Raw genomic sequence first — 14,572 nt, 5'->3', positions numbered from 1 at the left:
GAGAACGGCGAAACCACGTCCTGGTAGCTTCTGAGGGCTTGTTAACGTTGTCGATCCAAGAGATGCGGTTGCTAGCAAGATTTGGGCTGGGATGATATTGGAGTTGCGATTTTAGAGGTTGTTGACACAGAAGAAAACAGTCTGATTATTGGAAACATTGTGCGGTGGAAATTGAGGCACTTAGTGTTTGAGAATGTGAAGGATTCACAATCAAACACCACTACAACTGATGACAAAACATCTCTTCATGGGAAAAGAAAGTACACCTTCCTAAAGCGCAGCCAAAGGGATCTGAGCAACGAACCGAAAAGGCAGAAAATGGCGATGGAGGTTCGAATGGTCTCGACAGTTGCTTGTTGCAAGAGGAGGTGCTGTCAACATGCTGATTGGGATGCTATTGAAGAGGAGAGAGCAAGATACAAGACATTGTCCTGGAAGGCAGCTCGCAATTTTGTGTATGAGGCATTACGGTCATCTGTTGATGCTTCAGAACATCAGGTGGGGGGCATGGTCTTCCAGAGGGGTTTGGTCTGCATGAAGGCATGGAGAATCATTTATGGAGTCCCTCGAACCACATTCTACAGAATCAAAACTGAGTTCGAGGAACAAAGGGTTCAACAGGCAGTCCATGGGAACGACGGTACGCACAAACCAGGGGTCATGTTGTATATGGAGAGGCAATCTTCAAGAGGTTTGTCGAGACATGTAGCGAGCAGCAACCACATAAAACCCGCCTTTTGGAAGATGGAACACGAGACACCCAACGAGTTCTCCCTTCCATGTATACCAAGGGGGCCATATTGGAAGATGTGAATCGGGAACTCCAAAGTAATGGCTACAGGAAGCTGAGCCAATCTAGATTTAGTAGATTGTGGAGCAACAGGTTCAGGGATGTGAGTATAGGAAAGTACTCCTGCTTTTCAAAGTGTGACGAGTGCACTGCTATCAAAATGGCTTTGTCGAAGAATTCTTACAGCGCTCAAGAGCGAGAGACGTTGGTTAGAAGGCGGCTCGACCACAACATCGAGCAGAGAAGCTGCAGGACTGCATATTATCATAACAGGATTCTCTCCATGGAGAGACCTGACTCTTACCTCTACATCATCCACGACAAAATGGACCAGAAAAAGACGTGCTTACCTCGACTCAATCCTGCCCCCAAGGCAATCTCTTCATCCATGCAGCTGCCTGTGTCTCTGTTTGGCATAATCGCTCATGGGCATGGTGCCCAGAACTATGGGAACTTCTTTGTACCTCTATGGGGTGGCGGGGGTGCAAACATGATGATTGCGTCCCTAGCAAAACACTTAAGGTCTCTGCAAAGTGCGCAGACTGAGCTGAACGGCCAACCCTTGCATAAGGCCCTTGTCGATCAAACCCCATACAGGGTTCAGCTGGAGGAGGAGCAAAGGCTTGCAGTATCGCGTGGGGCCCCATACCATCCCAGTGAATATGTTGGCCGTCAGATTGTAGGGTTATCACGTGAGGCCTCATGCCATTCCGACGAGGCTGGTCGCCCGGTGAATGCACAGCCTCATCCAAACGAAGCAGAATCTCAAAAAAGTTCTTGCGGCCGATGTGGCCTTCCACCCCATCTTCTGCTCCAAACAGACAATGCTGGCAGTGAGAACAAAAACATGTACGTCTTCGCGTACTTGGCGATGCTTGTTGCCAAAGGCATATTTGAAACGGTTACACTTGGCTTTCTCATGGTTGGGCACACTCATGAAGATGTCGATGCCATGTTCAGTCACCTGGCAGAGTCCCTCCGGCAATCCAATGTCCTCACCCTCCCACAACTCTACGATGAATTCCAAAATTGCATCAAAGGCACTGTTGAAGCTGCACTTCTGACAGAGGTTCCAGACTTTAAGGGGTTTGTAAGAGGCTACATCAGGGACGGATCCGAAACGCTGATTGGCCACTCCAAGCCTCTTCAGTTTCATTTCAGCATGTGTGACGGTGCTCCAGTGATGAGGTACAAGATGAGAGAATGGGACACAGTGTGGCTGCCAGTGGACGGCATTGAACTCTTCAAGAGAGATCCCATAACTGGGGAACCTATGATTCCTCAGGGTTCCCCACGGCCGATGCACCCGGATGGACTCAAAGACCAGGAAAGTATAGTGGCCGGGATTAGACAGCATATTGCCTTCTGGAAGAGGGGGTTGGTGTTTGGTGGAGAATCCTATTTTCAGAGGTGCAAGCCTTTTCTCGAATACTGGGAGAAGATTATATCTGCTATCCAAAATGGGCCGGTTGTATATGAAGAATTGGAAGAGTCCTTTTGGCCAGAACCCAGAGCACCAGATAGTAGCGGAACAATGTCCTCTGGAAATGCAGTGACAGATAACGATGTTGAGGATCACTATTGTGGGCCAAGGAACAAGAAGCCGGATTCAGCATTCAATCCAGTACAGGTCTGCAAAGGAATGGTCGTGCTTGTCAGACCAAGTAATAAAAAACAAATGATATGGGTGGGGCGCTGCATCACTGATGCAGAGGAGGACGCGGAAACTAAGTCCTTCAATGTAACTGTGGAGTGGTTCAAGCCAAGTTCCGGATATACGAAGGATTGCCTAGAAAAGAGATGGGTGCTGAATCCAAGGGATCCCAGCATGAGCATATCGGTGGATAATGTTGTGCATGGTTGGATGCGGAAGCAGAGTGCCACCATCACCTTGCCAGACCATGCAAGAGATGCAGCAAGAGCATTCATAACTCGGGTTCAAGGTGAGATTCATTAATATTCCTTTACAAAGTTTCTAATGTATTTTATTTCAAGGTGAACAATCCGAATCTGAATCAGAGGAGGCTTGATATAGTGTGTGAGGTAAAACAAAGATGATGTGACATATGCATTTACCAATCACACGTGCATAAATCTAATAATATGGCGTGTGGCCCATATTAATGGCACATAAACCCATATTGTGGGCTTACGTGCTTTATGTACCATCATTCCCTTGCAGCGTGTGTGTTGGTTTCCTTTTATAACACAACGAATTCCATATTTTAGAGTGAAGAGCGTTCTTATGGCAAGCACAAAATCTGTAAGTGAGGCAGAAAAGGAGACGGAGAAGGAGATAGGTGAAGATGTAGAATATATAAGTCTTCCAAACTCCCTGTACTATACTCCAGGTGATCATTTTTCTGAACAAACGGCAACATTAACAACTATCGAGAACGCCCCAGTAACGTCAGAGACAACAATCCAAAGCAAAACAACTGACCCGGAGAAGGATGATAGTACCGCTGAGAGTACCAAAAAGGAGGTGTCCACTAGCGCTTAGGCTTATAATGGCGTGTGCCCTCATGCCATTTACTTGATCACCAAATACCTTTTTCCCTTTGCACTAGTATATCTTAATACCGGTCTGAGAAATAGAATGGCATGTGCCCTCAGGCCTTTTACTAAATCACCTTTGAAAGAAATGCAAGCCTCTATGTCGTAAAAAAAAGGTACTAGAGAAATTCCTTAATAATATGAATGTTATTTAGTTTCATGAAAATACACTAAGGGTCAAATGAGTTAAATGACTTCTCCAGACTAGCAATGCCTCTTGCTACACCTTCACAATTAGATTCGTTAGAAAAAGATAACATTGAATAATATCTAAATGTTCTCACCATTAAGTTATATGTCTGGCTAATAGGAATGATGTTCATCTTGGAAAGCTCACCACACGCTCAATGAACAAACAAATAGTGTGTGCGCGCATGCCATCGCTCTTCTTTAGCTTCAGATTCGGCTTGTTCACCTTGACAATGAGATTTATTATACAACTAGATGGACTCAGTCTGGACATAAGGTCACCGCGCTAGTCACCATGCCCTAGATATGTCTAGCCCCTGGACAAAAAACATATAATTTCACGTCATTTTCAAATACTTGAAAATTTGTACCTAGTCCCATTTTACTGAATAAATCCCACTTTAACGAAATAGAGCTTTGAAATAGAACCGAGAGAAAGATCGAAACGTCGGCAAAGAATACTTTCTGAAATAAGACTTTGGGAGAAAGAAAGCGGTAGGTGATCTTGGTAATGCAAAAGGAAGCCCTCCATTTTGTTGTCTTTAGGTTTTGGAACTCTGAACTTTTATAACAAAATGTCACCTCACATGTGTTATGCCATTATGTGAAAAGAAAGGGCAATTTTATTCTAGGATTTAACATCGAATAATGTTGTTATAATAAATTCTATATGAAGTATAAAGGACTATGTTGTACAATATTAAAAGTCTATATACATTGAATTCAAAAACATGCTGAAATTTATTATATGCACTAACTTTTGGTAGAACGGAAAGAAATATCACCTCAAGCATGTGCCATAATATGAAAAATAGGAATGATTTTATTCTAGGATCTACCATCAACCAACTATTGCTAAACAAATTAAATATTGTACATATTTTCAGTACTTCATTAAAGCTAGAAATCATCACATTCTTCTGAACTCATTTAAATATATTCCATCTTTGTACTACCATCTATCACCTATAGTAAATTATCTATATACATTGCTTTGGAAATAACACCTTATGATTTAATAATCTTATATTTTCTGACAATTTCATACTGTGATCAATTCAACACATGCGTCTGTGACATTATTTCACATTATGACATAGTCATATTAGAGCACACCTCCATTATTAAATTACAACTCAAAAGGACTTTGTCACGTGATCAAATCTAGGACGGAATAGAAATTGTACAATGCTAGATTTATTATTTATTGTACAGTGAAGATTTATTGCATCCACGATGAATGGCTGTGATGAAAGTTAGGTTAGGGTTAGGGCGGCCGCAGGCGTTAGGATTTTACAGAAAGTAGAGCAGGAGATTTGGGAGTGACTGCGGGAATAGAATGCAGCCAAGAGTAAGTTTTTTCTCCTCCTCCACTCCCATGCCACGCCCTGCGCCGCCACGCCCAGCACCCCCGCGCCCACGCCACGCCCAGCGCCGCCACGGCCAGCACTACCGCGCCCACACCACGCCACGCACAGGGCCGCCGCTGTCCAGGGCCGCCGAGCGCCGCCCACTACCATGCCACGCCTAGCGCAGCGCTGCCTAGGTCCGCCACTTGCCCAGCACCGCCGCTGCCATGCCGCCGCTGCCCAGCATCGCCCACGCCATGCCACGCCACGCCAGCGCCGTGCTGCCTAGGGCCACCACTGCCCAGCACCACTGCTGCCATGCCGTGCCCAGCACTGCCGCCGCCGCTGCCAAGTGCCTGGGCTGGGCATTTGGCCGGGCACTCCACCTGGGCCAGCCATGGCAGGCTGGTACGCTGGCAAACCAGCACCAAGGTGGTGCTGGTGGAAGTCCGTGCAGGCCAGCAAAGGCGCTTGGGGGCGGGCCGGTGCCCGCGCCAAGTGCTTGTGCCAAATGCCCACACCAGGCATTTGGCGCAAGCCAGACAAGTCCAAGTGCCCAGGCCCGGCACTCCGTGCGGGCTGGCAAAGCGTTTGGGGGCCCTGTGCCAAGTGCCTGTGCCGAGCATTTGGCGTGAGCCGGCCAAGGGGCTTGGGGGCGAACTGGCGCCTGCGCCAAGTGCCCGGCCCGGGCATTTGGCCCGGGCCAGCCTTGGCACTTGGAGGCGGATTGGTGCCCGCACCAAGCACCAAGGCCAAGCGCCCGTGAGCCGGCCTTGGCGCTTGGAGGTGGACCGGTTCGCCAGCAAACCGGCCCGCCTCCAAGTGCCAAGGCAAGGTTCTCGGGCGCTTGGCCTTGGCATAGGCCGGCCAAGGTGCTTAGGGCGGCCTGGTTTGCCGGTGAACTGGCGCCTGCACCGAGCCCACACCCTGTTCCCCTCTTCTTATGCATTTATAATTTATAATGAGTTTTTTTTATTTTCAGAAACGGAAACAACTACAAAAGGAGAGGGATGTTGGATCAAAGAGAAGACATGAGGAAAATGAGATCCAGGACGACAATCAAGTTGACCTTTAAATAAAAATTTCCACAGCGACAACTCTACCGTCTTCGCAACCAGATAGCTCCAGTCCACATGCACCCCCACCACCGCCATCAATGCCACCACCACCATTACCACTGCCACCACCTTCACCACCATTGCCACCTCTACCTTCATCACCACCATTACCACCACCACCGTCATCACTACCATTACCACCACCACCGTCATCACCACCATTACCACCACCACCGTCATCACCACCATTCCCACCACCACCATCATCACCACCATTACCACCACCACCGCCACCATCATCACCACCACCAGCACAACCATTGTTATCACTACCATTGCTGCCACAACCACAAATTCCACTACTCTTAACATATTCACAAACGGAGCAGTGCCCAAGTGCACCTGACAGGGGTGTTGGGCCCGAGTCGGGGGCTAGATCTGATAATGGTGCTACTGGAGGTATAGCTGAAGCTGAAAGAGAAGTGGAGCTACCTAAACACATTGTCGACAAGCGCTTCCAAGAGATAGTTTTGAGAACTAAAGAGAAGGCCATTCACACGACTCTAGAATCTCTCAAGTGGGAAGGCCTAGGAGACATGATCCGAGAAATCCCACTATGTCGATTCACTCAGACAAACATTGTTCGGTCTGCTTCACCGCACTTTGTCAACATGGACATCTATAGTCTATACAAACAGAACGGCCTTGGGACAAACATAGGTACGTTCCTTGTTTCGGTCTTCAAGCCAAGAATGACAAATACCCTCTCGATGTCACCGGAAATCGAGAGGGATTGGGATGACATTTGGAAAATGAAGTCCCGCGAATTTGACATCAAGCTTATGAGCCATCCTGAGACTTAACAATTTGTGGGGAAAATGTTTTACATTATCGACGGGAATCATCACTGGTGCGTGTGGATGAAGTGCATTTGAGAATGCTTCCGAGACGATCTTGTCTATCACATTAATGTTCCGGTTGGACATGTACACGCGAGAGGATCTCTAGATGTGGCAAGGCTTGTGATAGCTTGCCACAAAATTAATGCGTAAGTACCTCTCCCTCTTCAATCACTTTTAACAATTTGTGTTTTGCAGGCTGGGACAGTTTGCAGTGCAGAAACAAAGCCCAATACATGATATCGAGCAGATCCGGTTTCTTGCCAATCTCGACGAGGATGCAGTCCGCAGCCATTATGGTGATGATTTAGCATCACTTATTCGGCATCAACGAGGTCATCAGGATGCCAATAGATGGTACAAGAATCTAGTGGCTTTTATGACAGCTGTGCGGAGTAAGGTATGTTCTTCCAAGTATACTTCTTATCATAGAATGTTTGTGTTGTTTTCAGCCATTGGTGAAGGTTAAGCAAGATGCATATGCATAGTTGCATCGAGCTGAAAATGATCAAGAACTCTCGAAGCATTTAGCTGCAATTGACAAGAAAATCAACAACACAAAGAAGACAAAGGTAAAGAAATTATTTAGTGTGTCTGACCCTCGATGCCCAAAGGAGTGGTTTGATATTATAATAGAGATTGCTTGTCATGAAAGTACGTATTGTTTGTGTTTACATGAAGGTTACTCACAAAAGTTATTTTTTAGTGGGCAAGACTCCAGATGAGATTATTTACAACATCTCAAAGTCAAAGCTTACATATGAGGAACAGATACACATTCTGAACAACCTCAATAGCAGACTCAGGGAAGGAGAAAAAGGTTTGGACAGTATGTGTAAGCGACTAATTTTTCCATTTTACTTTAGTCACTTAACTGCACCTCCGACCACTTGGAGGAGTCTCAGTCACAACCTCCATAAGTCCAACTCAAGACTTGGGGCCTGCTAGCCCTGAGAATGGCATCCATGCCACTCAACCTTAGCACTTGGTCCAAGTGCTCCACGTGTCCGATCCCATGACCAGCACTCCAAGGTACCACCAACATACCAGCCCGTTACGCTAGGCCATGCCCTTTCACCTTGGTCACACCGGTGGTCTAACACCACCTACACCACAGTCCTGTCTCTCAAAGACTGGGCCATCCGTCCATGAGGGATCATCCCCGATCCACTCCTTAGCATCCTTAAGATGCCCACAGACATGGGGAATAGCCCTCCCCAATATCCCCTTTCTGATCCCTACCAAGCCCCTTTCTGGCCATGACCGTATTCGCCAACACTGCCACTGGATCAAGGCCCATAGGCCCGACCACTAAGTCCCACAGTCCTCTGGGACTTCCTCACCACACGACTGTATCCTTAGTCACTACACCAGAGAACTACTCCTCTGCCTTTCCACAGTCTGGGCCTTCGGGACAACGTTTCGGAACACCGTGGCCTTACGCAAGCCTCATGGGTACTCTCTCTGCTTATTGCCTTTAGGTGCTCTAGCCATGGGCTTAGAGCGAGGTTCCGTTGAGCCACGACAGGTATCCAAGTAGGTAGTGCCACCCACACTTGGACTGGGAGCATCGGCCAGTCGATCTCCCGGGGGAACTAGAGCCGGCTCTTGAACACTTCACCAAGCTACCCCACTTGTCGGTCCGTGTTCACTCTAGTCTTGGACTTCCCAGTGGGCAGCTCATCACCCAACACTGGGTCCGGCCTTCCTGGGCCAAACTGGCCTTTCCTGGCCAAACTGGCTCCACTGCAGTCCTCCCCCCTACTATACTTTTGGAGCTCACCAAACCCCCTAGGGTCTGGGAGACGAACGCTTTGGGCTTTCACCCTCTCAGACTCGAACTCGGACTCGGACTCGGACTCGGACTCGGACTCGGACTCGGACTCGGACTCGGACTCGGACTTGGGCTTGGTCTTGGCCTCGGCCCCGGTCTCGGTCTCGGTCCCGATCTCGGTCTCGGTCTCGGTTCCGGTCTCGGTCTCGATCTCGGTCTCGACCTCAGACTCCATCTCGGGTCCATCTCGGACTCCATCTCGGACTCCATCTCGTGTCCATCTCGGACTCCATCTCGGGTCCATCTCGGACTCCATTTCGGGTCCATCTCGGGTCCATCTCGGGTCCATCTCGGACTCCACCTCGGACTCCATCTCGGGTCCATCTCAGACTCCATCTCGGGTCCATCTCGGGTCCATCTCGGGTCCATCTCGGACTCCACCTCGGACTTCATCTCGGGTCCATCTCAGACTCCATCTCGGGTCCATCTCGGGTCCATCTCGGACTCCACCTCGGACTCCATCTCGGGTCCATCTCGGACTCCATCTCGGGTCCATCTCGGACTCCATCTCGGACTCCATTTCGGGTCCATCTCGGGTCCATCTCGGACTCCACCTCGGACTCCATCTCGGGTCCATCTCAGACTCCACCTCGGACTCCACCTCGGACTCCATCTCGGACTCCATCTCGGGTCCACCTCGGACTCCACTTCGGATCCATCTCGGACTCCACTTCGGACCCGAACTTGGGTCCATCTCGGACACTTCCTCGTGTCATGTGTTGGTCCTTTTTGGGTCCCTTTTAGGAGCTTCGCTTATTGCTCGCTTCGTGCTTGTTCCTTGAGCCCTTTGTTGGGAGTTCCACTCCTGCTCTCAACCTTTCGAGTCGGAGCTTTTAGTCCAAACGTGTTACGCTCGTTTGGTTTTCGCTTCGGCCACCACCACATGGCACCCTTCCGGCTCCACTTTGGGGCCTAGGGATTTTGTGTCTCACAACTCCACCACCCATAGACAAAGTTCGATGTCCTCATCGAACAGTAAACCCTTTCATAAAGTAACACCCACACGTGTTACCATTTCCATCCTTGGCACCTAGCCAATATTTGTCTATGGTTTGACACCAAAGGCTCACCATGCCTTGTCCGTCCTGTAAGGAGCATAGCCTCTCCAACTTAGAGGCTCATTTGACCACTTGTGGTGGTTCTCTCTTTTTATTGGTTTAGTTCTCACTAAACCTCTTAGAGTCACCTTCTCTAACTCGATCCCACTACTCGTTCTCGAGTGGTCTCACTTTCCCTCGACATAATCCATGCACCTTGGAACTTTTAATTCTGACTTCTCGAAGTCAATTTCCTAGGTGTCTCCGACACCTTGCATTGCACATATTGTGCAACTCCACTTCCTCATCCTAGGAAGTTCTCCACTTGAGGGCACTATCATCCTCTGTTCGATTTTATGCCACCTTTGGGCACTGAGTTCCAGTTATCATATTTTGGTGCTAAGGCTGTCCACGGCCTTATCTTTTGGCTACTTTGCCGCTCCCTCACTTGGAGCTTTTACTTCGCCAAATTGGAGCACTTAGGAATCCATCCTTGGAAGTCCACTTCCTTTCCCACAAACCGTTAGCATCAAACACATTAGTGTTCCTTGGCTAACTTTGCCATTTGGATCCCTTCCATTAAATTCTATGGCCCAAACTTGGCCACTAGTCCTTTACTCCTACCCTTGATTGTTGCACCCAGCAACATAGTATCGCTACCTCCATTTTTGAGGTATCCTTTCGGTTCCATAGCAAAGACTCTTCTTTGCCAAGTCCGGAGGATGTTCACCCCTAGCACGTCTCTTTAGCATCTTCTGCTATGGGCTCTATCCACGGCCCAACTTCGTGACCCTCCCATGGGTCTCTTATAGAGACTACTTTCCTCGAACTCACTATGCCATCGCACGAACATAGTTTATTTCCGTTAGGTGCTCTTCCCACTTGGTCATCATGACCAAGCCACACCACCTTAAACAGTTCAATTTCAACATTTTGAACCAGGAACTTCATTCTTTAGCCAACCAAGGACCTTGTCCTTATTTGGCCATAAGATCACCTAGTGATCTCACCTTGGCACTTTAACAGAGTTGCCAAGAGGTATTTGGTCTTCTAGACCTTTAAGTTGTTGACTATAACCCCGGGGGCATCCCCCACACTTGGCGGTGCACCCAAGCTAGCCCTTACGGCCAAGGGTTCATAGCAACCGAGATTAGGTGTCCCCATCTCACTCACCACGTATTTGGTGCCACTTGCACCAAAGCGTTCAAGTTAGATATGCCGAGCTTTCACACTAAGCAATCTAACCGTGCATCACGACTCCGAGGCATCCCTCGCTTGGCGGTGTGCCCAAACCAGTCTCCACACTGAGAGTCCATGACCACCGAAATATGAGTGTCCTCATATTCCAAAGCATCACCACGCCCTAGTGATTTGGGACTCGAACCCAAGCACTAGAGGGTCGGGACTCGAACCCAACCTCCGTATATGCATCTACGGACGGCATCACACAAGATGCCTGGCGTGACTCCCCACGCCGGTGCACCAACTTATACTTAAAGCGCGCTACAGATCACAACTTAGGAACCTAATTCCCCCGCACTGCCAAGTCCTCTCACTTGACAAGTTTGTGATCATACATGGACTCCTCCATGCTTGGCCCCATGGCCCACCCTTTTTGAAGTTATCACCTTCAACTAGGGTATTTGTTCCCCTGACTTGCCAATCTCGCTTGGCAAGTCCTCTGACCACTATAACATGGTTCTTGCACAAGTGTGAAAGTCCTTGACCATCGACTTTCGTTCAAAGCCCTCTCTTTGAACACTCGGGAACTACTTCCTTAACCTTGACAGCCTTGCCTCATGGCAAGCTTCAAGACCACGCTTCTGCTGCGCCACTCTGATTTCGCGCGTTCGCGATCCAGATCGTACACCGCGGGTGGCAAAGGCTCGCCACTGTAATCACCAATCTTGTGGCCTAATTAAGATTGCCAACTTCTTTCTATTGTGGCCAAATAGAAAGTTACAGACAAAGCTCTTGTTATTTTAGAGGGTGAGAATGACATTGATAAAAAATCTTTACAAATTCTAACTCAAATAAATTAGCTTTAATTTATTCCTTCATAAATTGTTTCTGTCACACCTTAATGAGTTTAAATAGTTAAAATTCAAACCTAAAATAATTATTTAAACCATTATATCCATATAGAGATTATACATAAATACACACACACACACAGAGGTATATATATGTATATACATATATAGATATATATATATATATATATATATATATATGTATATACATATATATATATATATATATATATATATATATATATATATATATATATATATATATATATATATATATTCAAAACCTAGCCCTCAAGAACCCTAAATTTTCACTGTGTCAAGGGTTCTTTGGATCGGGACGCTAATTCCATTCTACTAAAACTCAGAAATCAAAGTATAAATTAAACAAGTACTTCTAACCATTATTTTGATAAATCATGCTAAATAGTTAGTTCTTTATTCTTTGCAGGCCAATTTTTTCTTAGTTCTTTGCAAGCCAATCTGGCATTCCTGAGAATTCAAATGTGGCTACTTCTCAGAGTGACTGGCTGATTGATGGGTGGTGGAAACTCCAACTTTCGATACGGAACATCCACTTTAATCACTTTCTGCTGGTCTCCTCCCTGCTGCAAGCTCCACTTCGACTTCGACTTCGAGGACGAGGAGAATCGCTCATCAAAACTAATCACTCCGGTGTCCTTGGGACACGAAAGTATCGCGCGCTTGATCACCATCTTCCTGCTGCTCCTGGAAGTATGGAAGCGGTCGCGCTGGATCTGGCACAGCGTGAGCACGATATCACCCATGCACGGCCGCTTGCTTTCCCGCCTCACGCACCGCGCCGCCAGCACCGCCATCCGCTTGATCCCTGCTGCCTCTCCCTCCGGGATCCTCACGCGCGGGTCGCAGATAGCCAGAGCCCTCCCCTGCTTGATCAGCGGCAACGCCCAGTCCACCATGCGGACTGGAGACATCCTGTCGTCGATAACTTGGCGGCCGGAGATGAGCTCCAGGAGGAGCACGCCAAAACTGAAGACGTCGATCTTGGGCCCGACCTTCTCGGGCTTGTCGTAGCGCGGGTCCACGTAGCCGAGCGTTCCCGCCGGAGTACACATGATGTCCTTGGTGTCGCCTCGCAGCGCCAGGCCAAAGTCCCCCAGCCGAGCGTTCCAATTCGCGTCGATCAAAACGTTGGAGCTCTTCACGTCCCTGTGGATGATCTGCGGCGTAGAGCTGTGGAGCGCGTGGAGCGCCCTTGCGGTCTGGACTGCGATGCGGACCCGGCGCGACCAGCTGAGGCTCGAGGACGAGAGCTTGGAGTGGAGCACGTCGTGCAAGCTGCCGTTGGCCATGAACTCCACAACCAGGAGGACTTCGTCGTTGCGCTCGCAGAAGCCCAGCAAGTTGACGACGTGAGGGCACTCGATCTGGGAGAGGATAAAGCGCTCCTTGCTGGTGGAAGGATTCGCGGTGGTGCAAGTGGCCCGCTTCACCGCTGCAAGCTGGCCGTTCTTGAGGACTGCCTTGTAAACCGAGCCATAGCTTCCCCGTCCCAGCAAGTTCTCCTCGGCAAAGTTGCCAGTGGCCAGCTCCAAGTCTCTAAACTTGTAGATTGTGAGCAGCCTAACCCGGTCCTGACAGCGCCTCGGACCAAGACACCAGAGCTTGGAGAGAGCTCCCATAGAGCTTAGAGATAAAATGGAAACTTTAAGTAAGACCTGAAGGATCGAAGTAGCGGAAGCTCGAGAATTTCGTTGATGGAGTCGATGGCATGGCTGTTTGATGGCCGCCCTTGAGAAGCAAAGGCTACACTGAGGGGCAGAATTAGATAGACGCGGCGAACAAAGCCTAGGAATAATCGCCAAGGATACAAACAATGACCCGGCCCTCGACGAGGAAACCGGCCGCGCGAGAGAGGAGATAACGTAAAAAGAAAAAGTATCAAACGAACCGTTCGGAGGCTCCTCTTAGTCGACGGGCCAAATGTAAGTCCTTGGGCACTGGTATAGAAACTGTCAGCCAGCTCCAAAACAAAGAACTCTTTTCTCTCTTTCAAATGCTTACTTATGGTGACTCTCTTGCCGTGAATGGCACATAAGTTGGTGTCTTCGAAGAGATGAACAAGGTAGTCCTCGGCAGCCTGTGCAAAACAAAGCAAAGATTTCAAGCGAGAAACCACGAAAAGAAAGAACAAAGAAGAAAAGGAACGCTCTTTCGACCTCTTGGAGAGCTATCAATCCTTCGGCAGTCCATCTGGATACCTCCGACGAGAAAACGTTCGTGATCTCTCTCACCTATCGCAAAAGCTTTGTCAGAGACTAGAGAGGCAAAAAAGAGAGGAAAAAAAAAAAGAACTTGGAGAACTCACCACTCTTGCGAATGGCAATGGCCTGAGAAGGAGCTCATAACTCTTTTGAAAGCGTCGGATCTCCCGCAACGCCACAGTCCCGGGCTTAAACCTGCGCTTGCCGTGCGGCTTGTTCTGCTGGGCGCCGGCTCTGCTCGTCCCAGCGCCATCGCCGCCCGCTGCGCACTCCATGGATCAAACCGCACCCCAACAATCTCAAAGAAAAGCCGCCTACCTGGTGGTCGCCCTCGCTTCCTCGGCGTCGATTTCCTCCTCTTGGCCATGGCAAAAACCCTCCTCTCGCTCCTGCGATCCCCTACCGCCGGCTGATCACGGGTAGGGCGCCGAGATCACACTGCTCCTCCTCCCCTTCTCTTGATCGAGCCCTGGAGCTAGGTCCATTTCCCGCCCAGCTCCAAGGGATCCAATGAGAGAATCTTTTCTCCACGACACCAGGATATTCCGCCTAAAATAGCAACCCCTGCTTTAATGCCCCTTTCT

General features: G+C 48.7%; 2 protein-coding genes across 2 annotated transcripts; both read right to left on the bottom strand.

Moving 5' to 3' along the window:
- Nucleotides 1-12,209: 12,209 nt before the first annotated feature.
- Nucleotides 12,210-13,657, bottom strand: LOC9649313 (serine/threonine-protein kinase-like protein At3g51990). Its single transcript, XM_002985140.2, has one exon. The coding sequence runs from the start codon at nucleotides 13,404-13,406 to the stop codon at nucleotides 12,243-12,245; it is 1,164 nt and encodes a 387-aa protein (XP_002985186.2). The 5' UTR covers nucleotides 13,407-13,657; the 3' UTR covers nucleotides 12,210-12,242.
- On the bottom strand, nucleotides 13,503-14,516 carry LOC9649312 (histone H3.3). Its single transcript, XM_002985139.2, has 5 exons — nucleotides 14,307-14,516; nucleotides 14,093-14,250; nucleotides 13,944-14,018; nucleotides 13,789-13,864; nucleotides 13,503-13,724 (listed from the first exon to the last, which is right to left on the bottom strand). Exons 1-5 carry the CDS (start codon nucleotides 14,353-14,355, stop codon nucleotides 13,666-13,668), a joined length of 417 nt encoding a protein of 138 aa, XP_002985185.2. The 5' UTR covers nucleotides 14,356-14,516; the 3' UTR covers nucleotides 13,503-13,665.
- Between the last annotated feature and the right edge of the window lie 56 nt (nucleotides 14,517-14,572).

This window comes from Selaginella moellendorffii, unplaced genomic scaffold (genome assembly GCF_000143415.4).
Source record: "Selaginella moellendorffii unplaced genomic scaffold, v1.0 SELMOscaffold_66, whole genome shotgun sequence".
Classification (NCBI taxonomy): Eukaryota; Viridiplantae; Streptophyta; class Lycopodiopsida; order Selaginellales; family Selaginellaceae; genus Selaginella; species Selaginella moellendorffii.
This window is presented reverse-complemented; position numbering and strand designations above follow the sequence as displayed.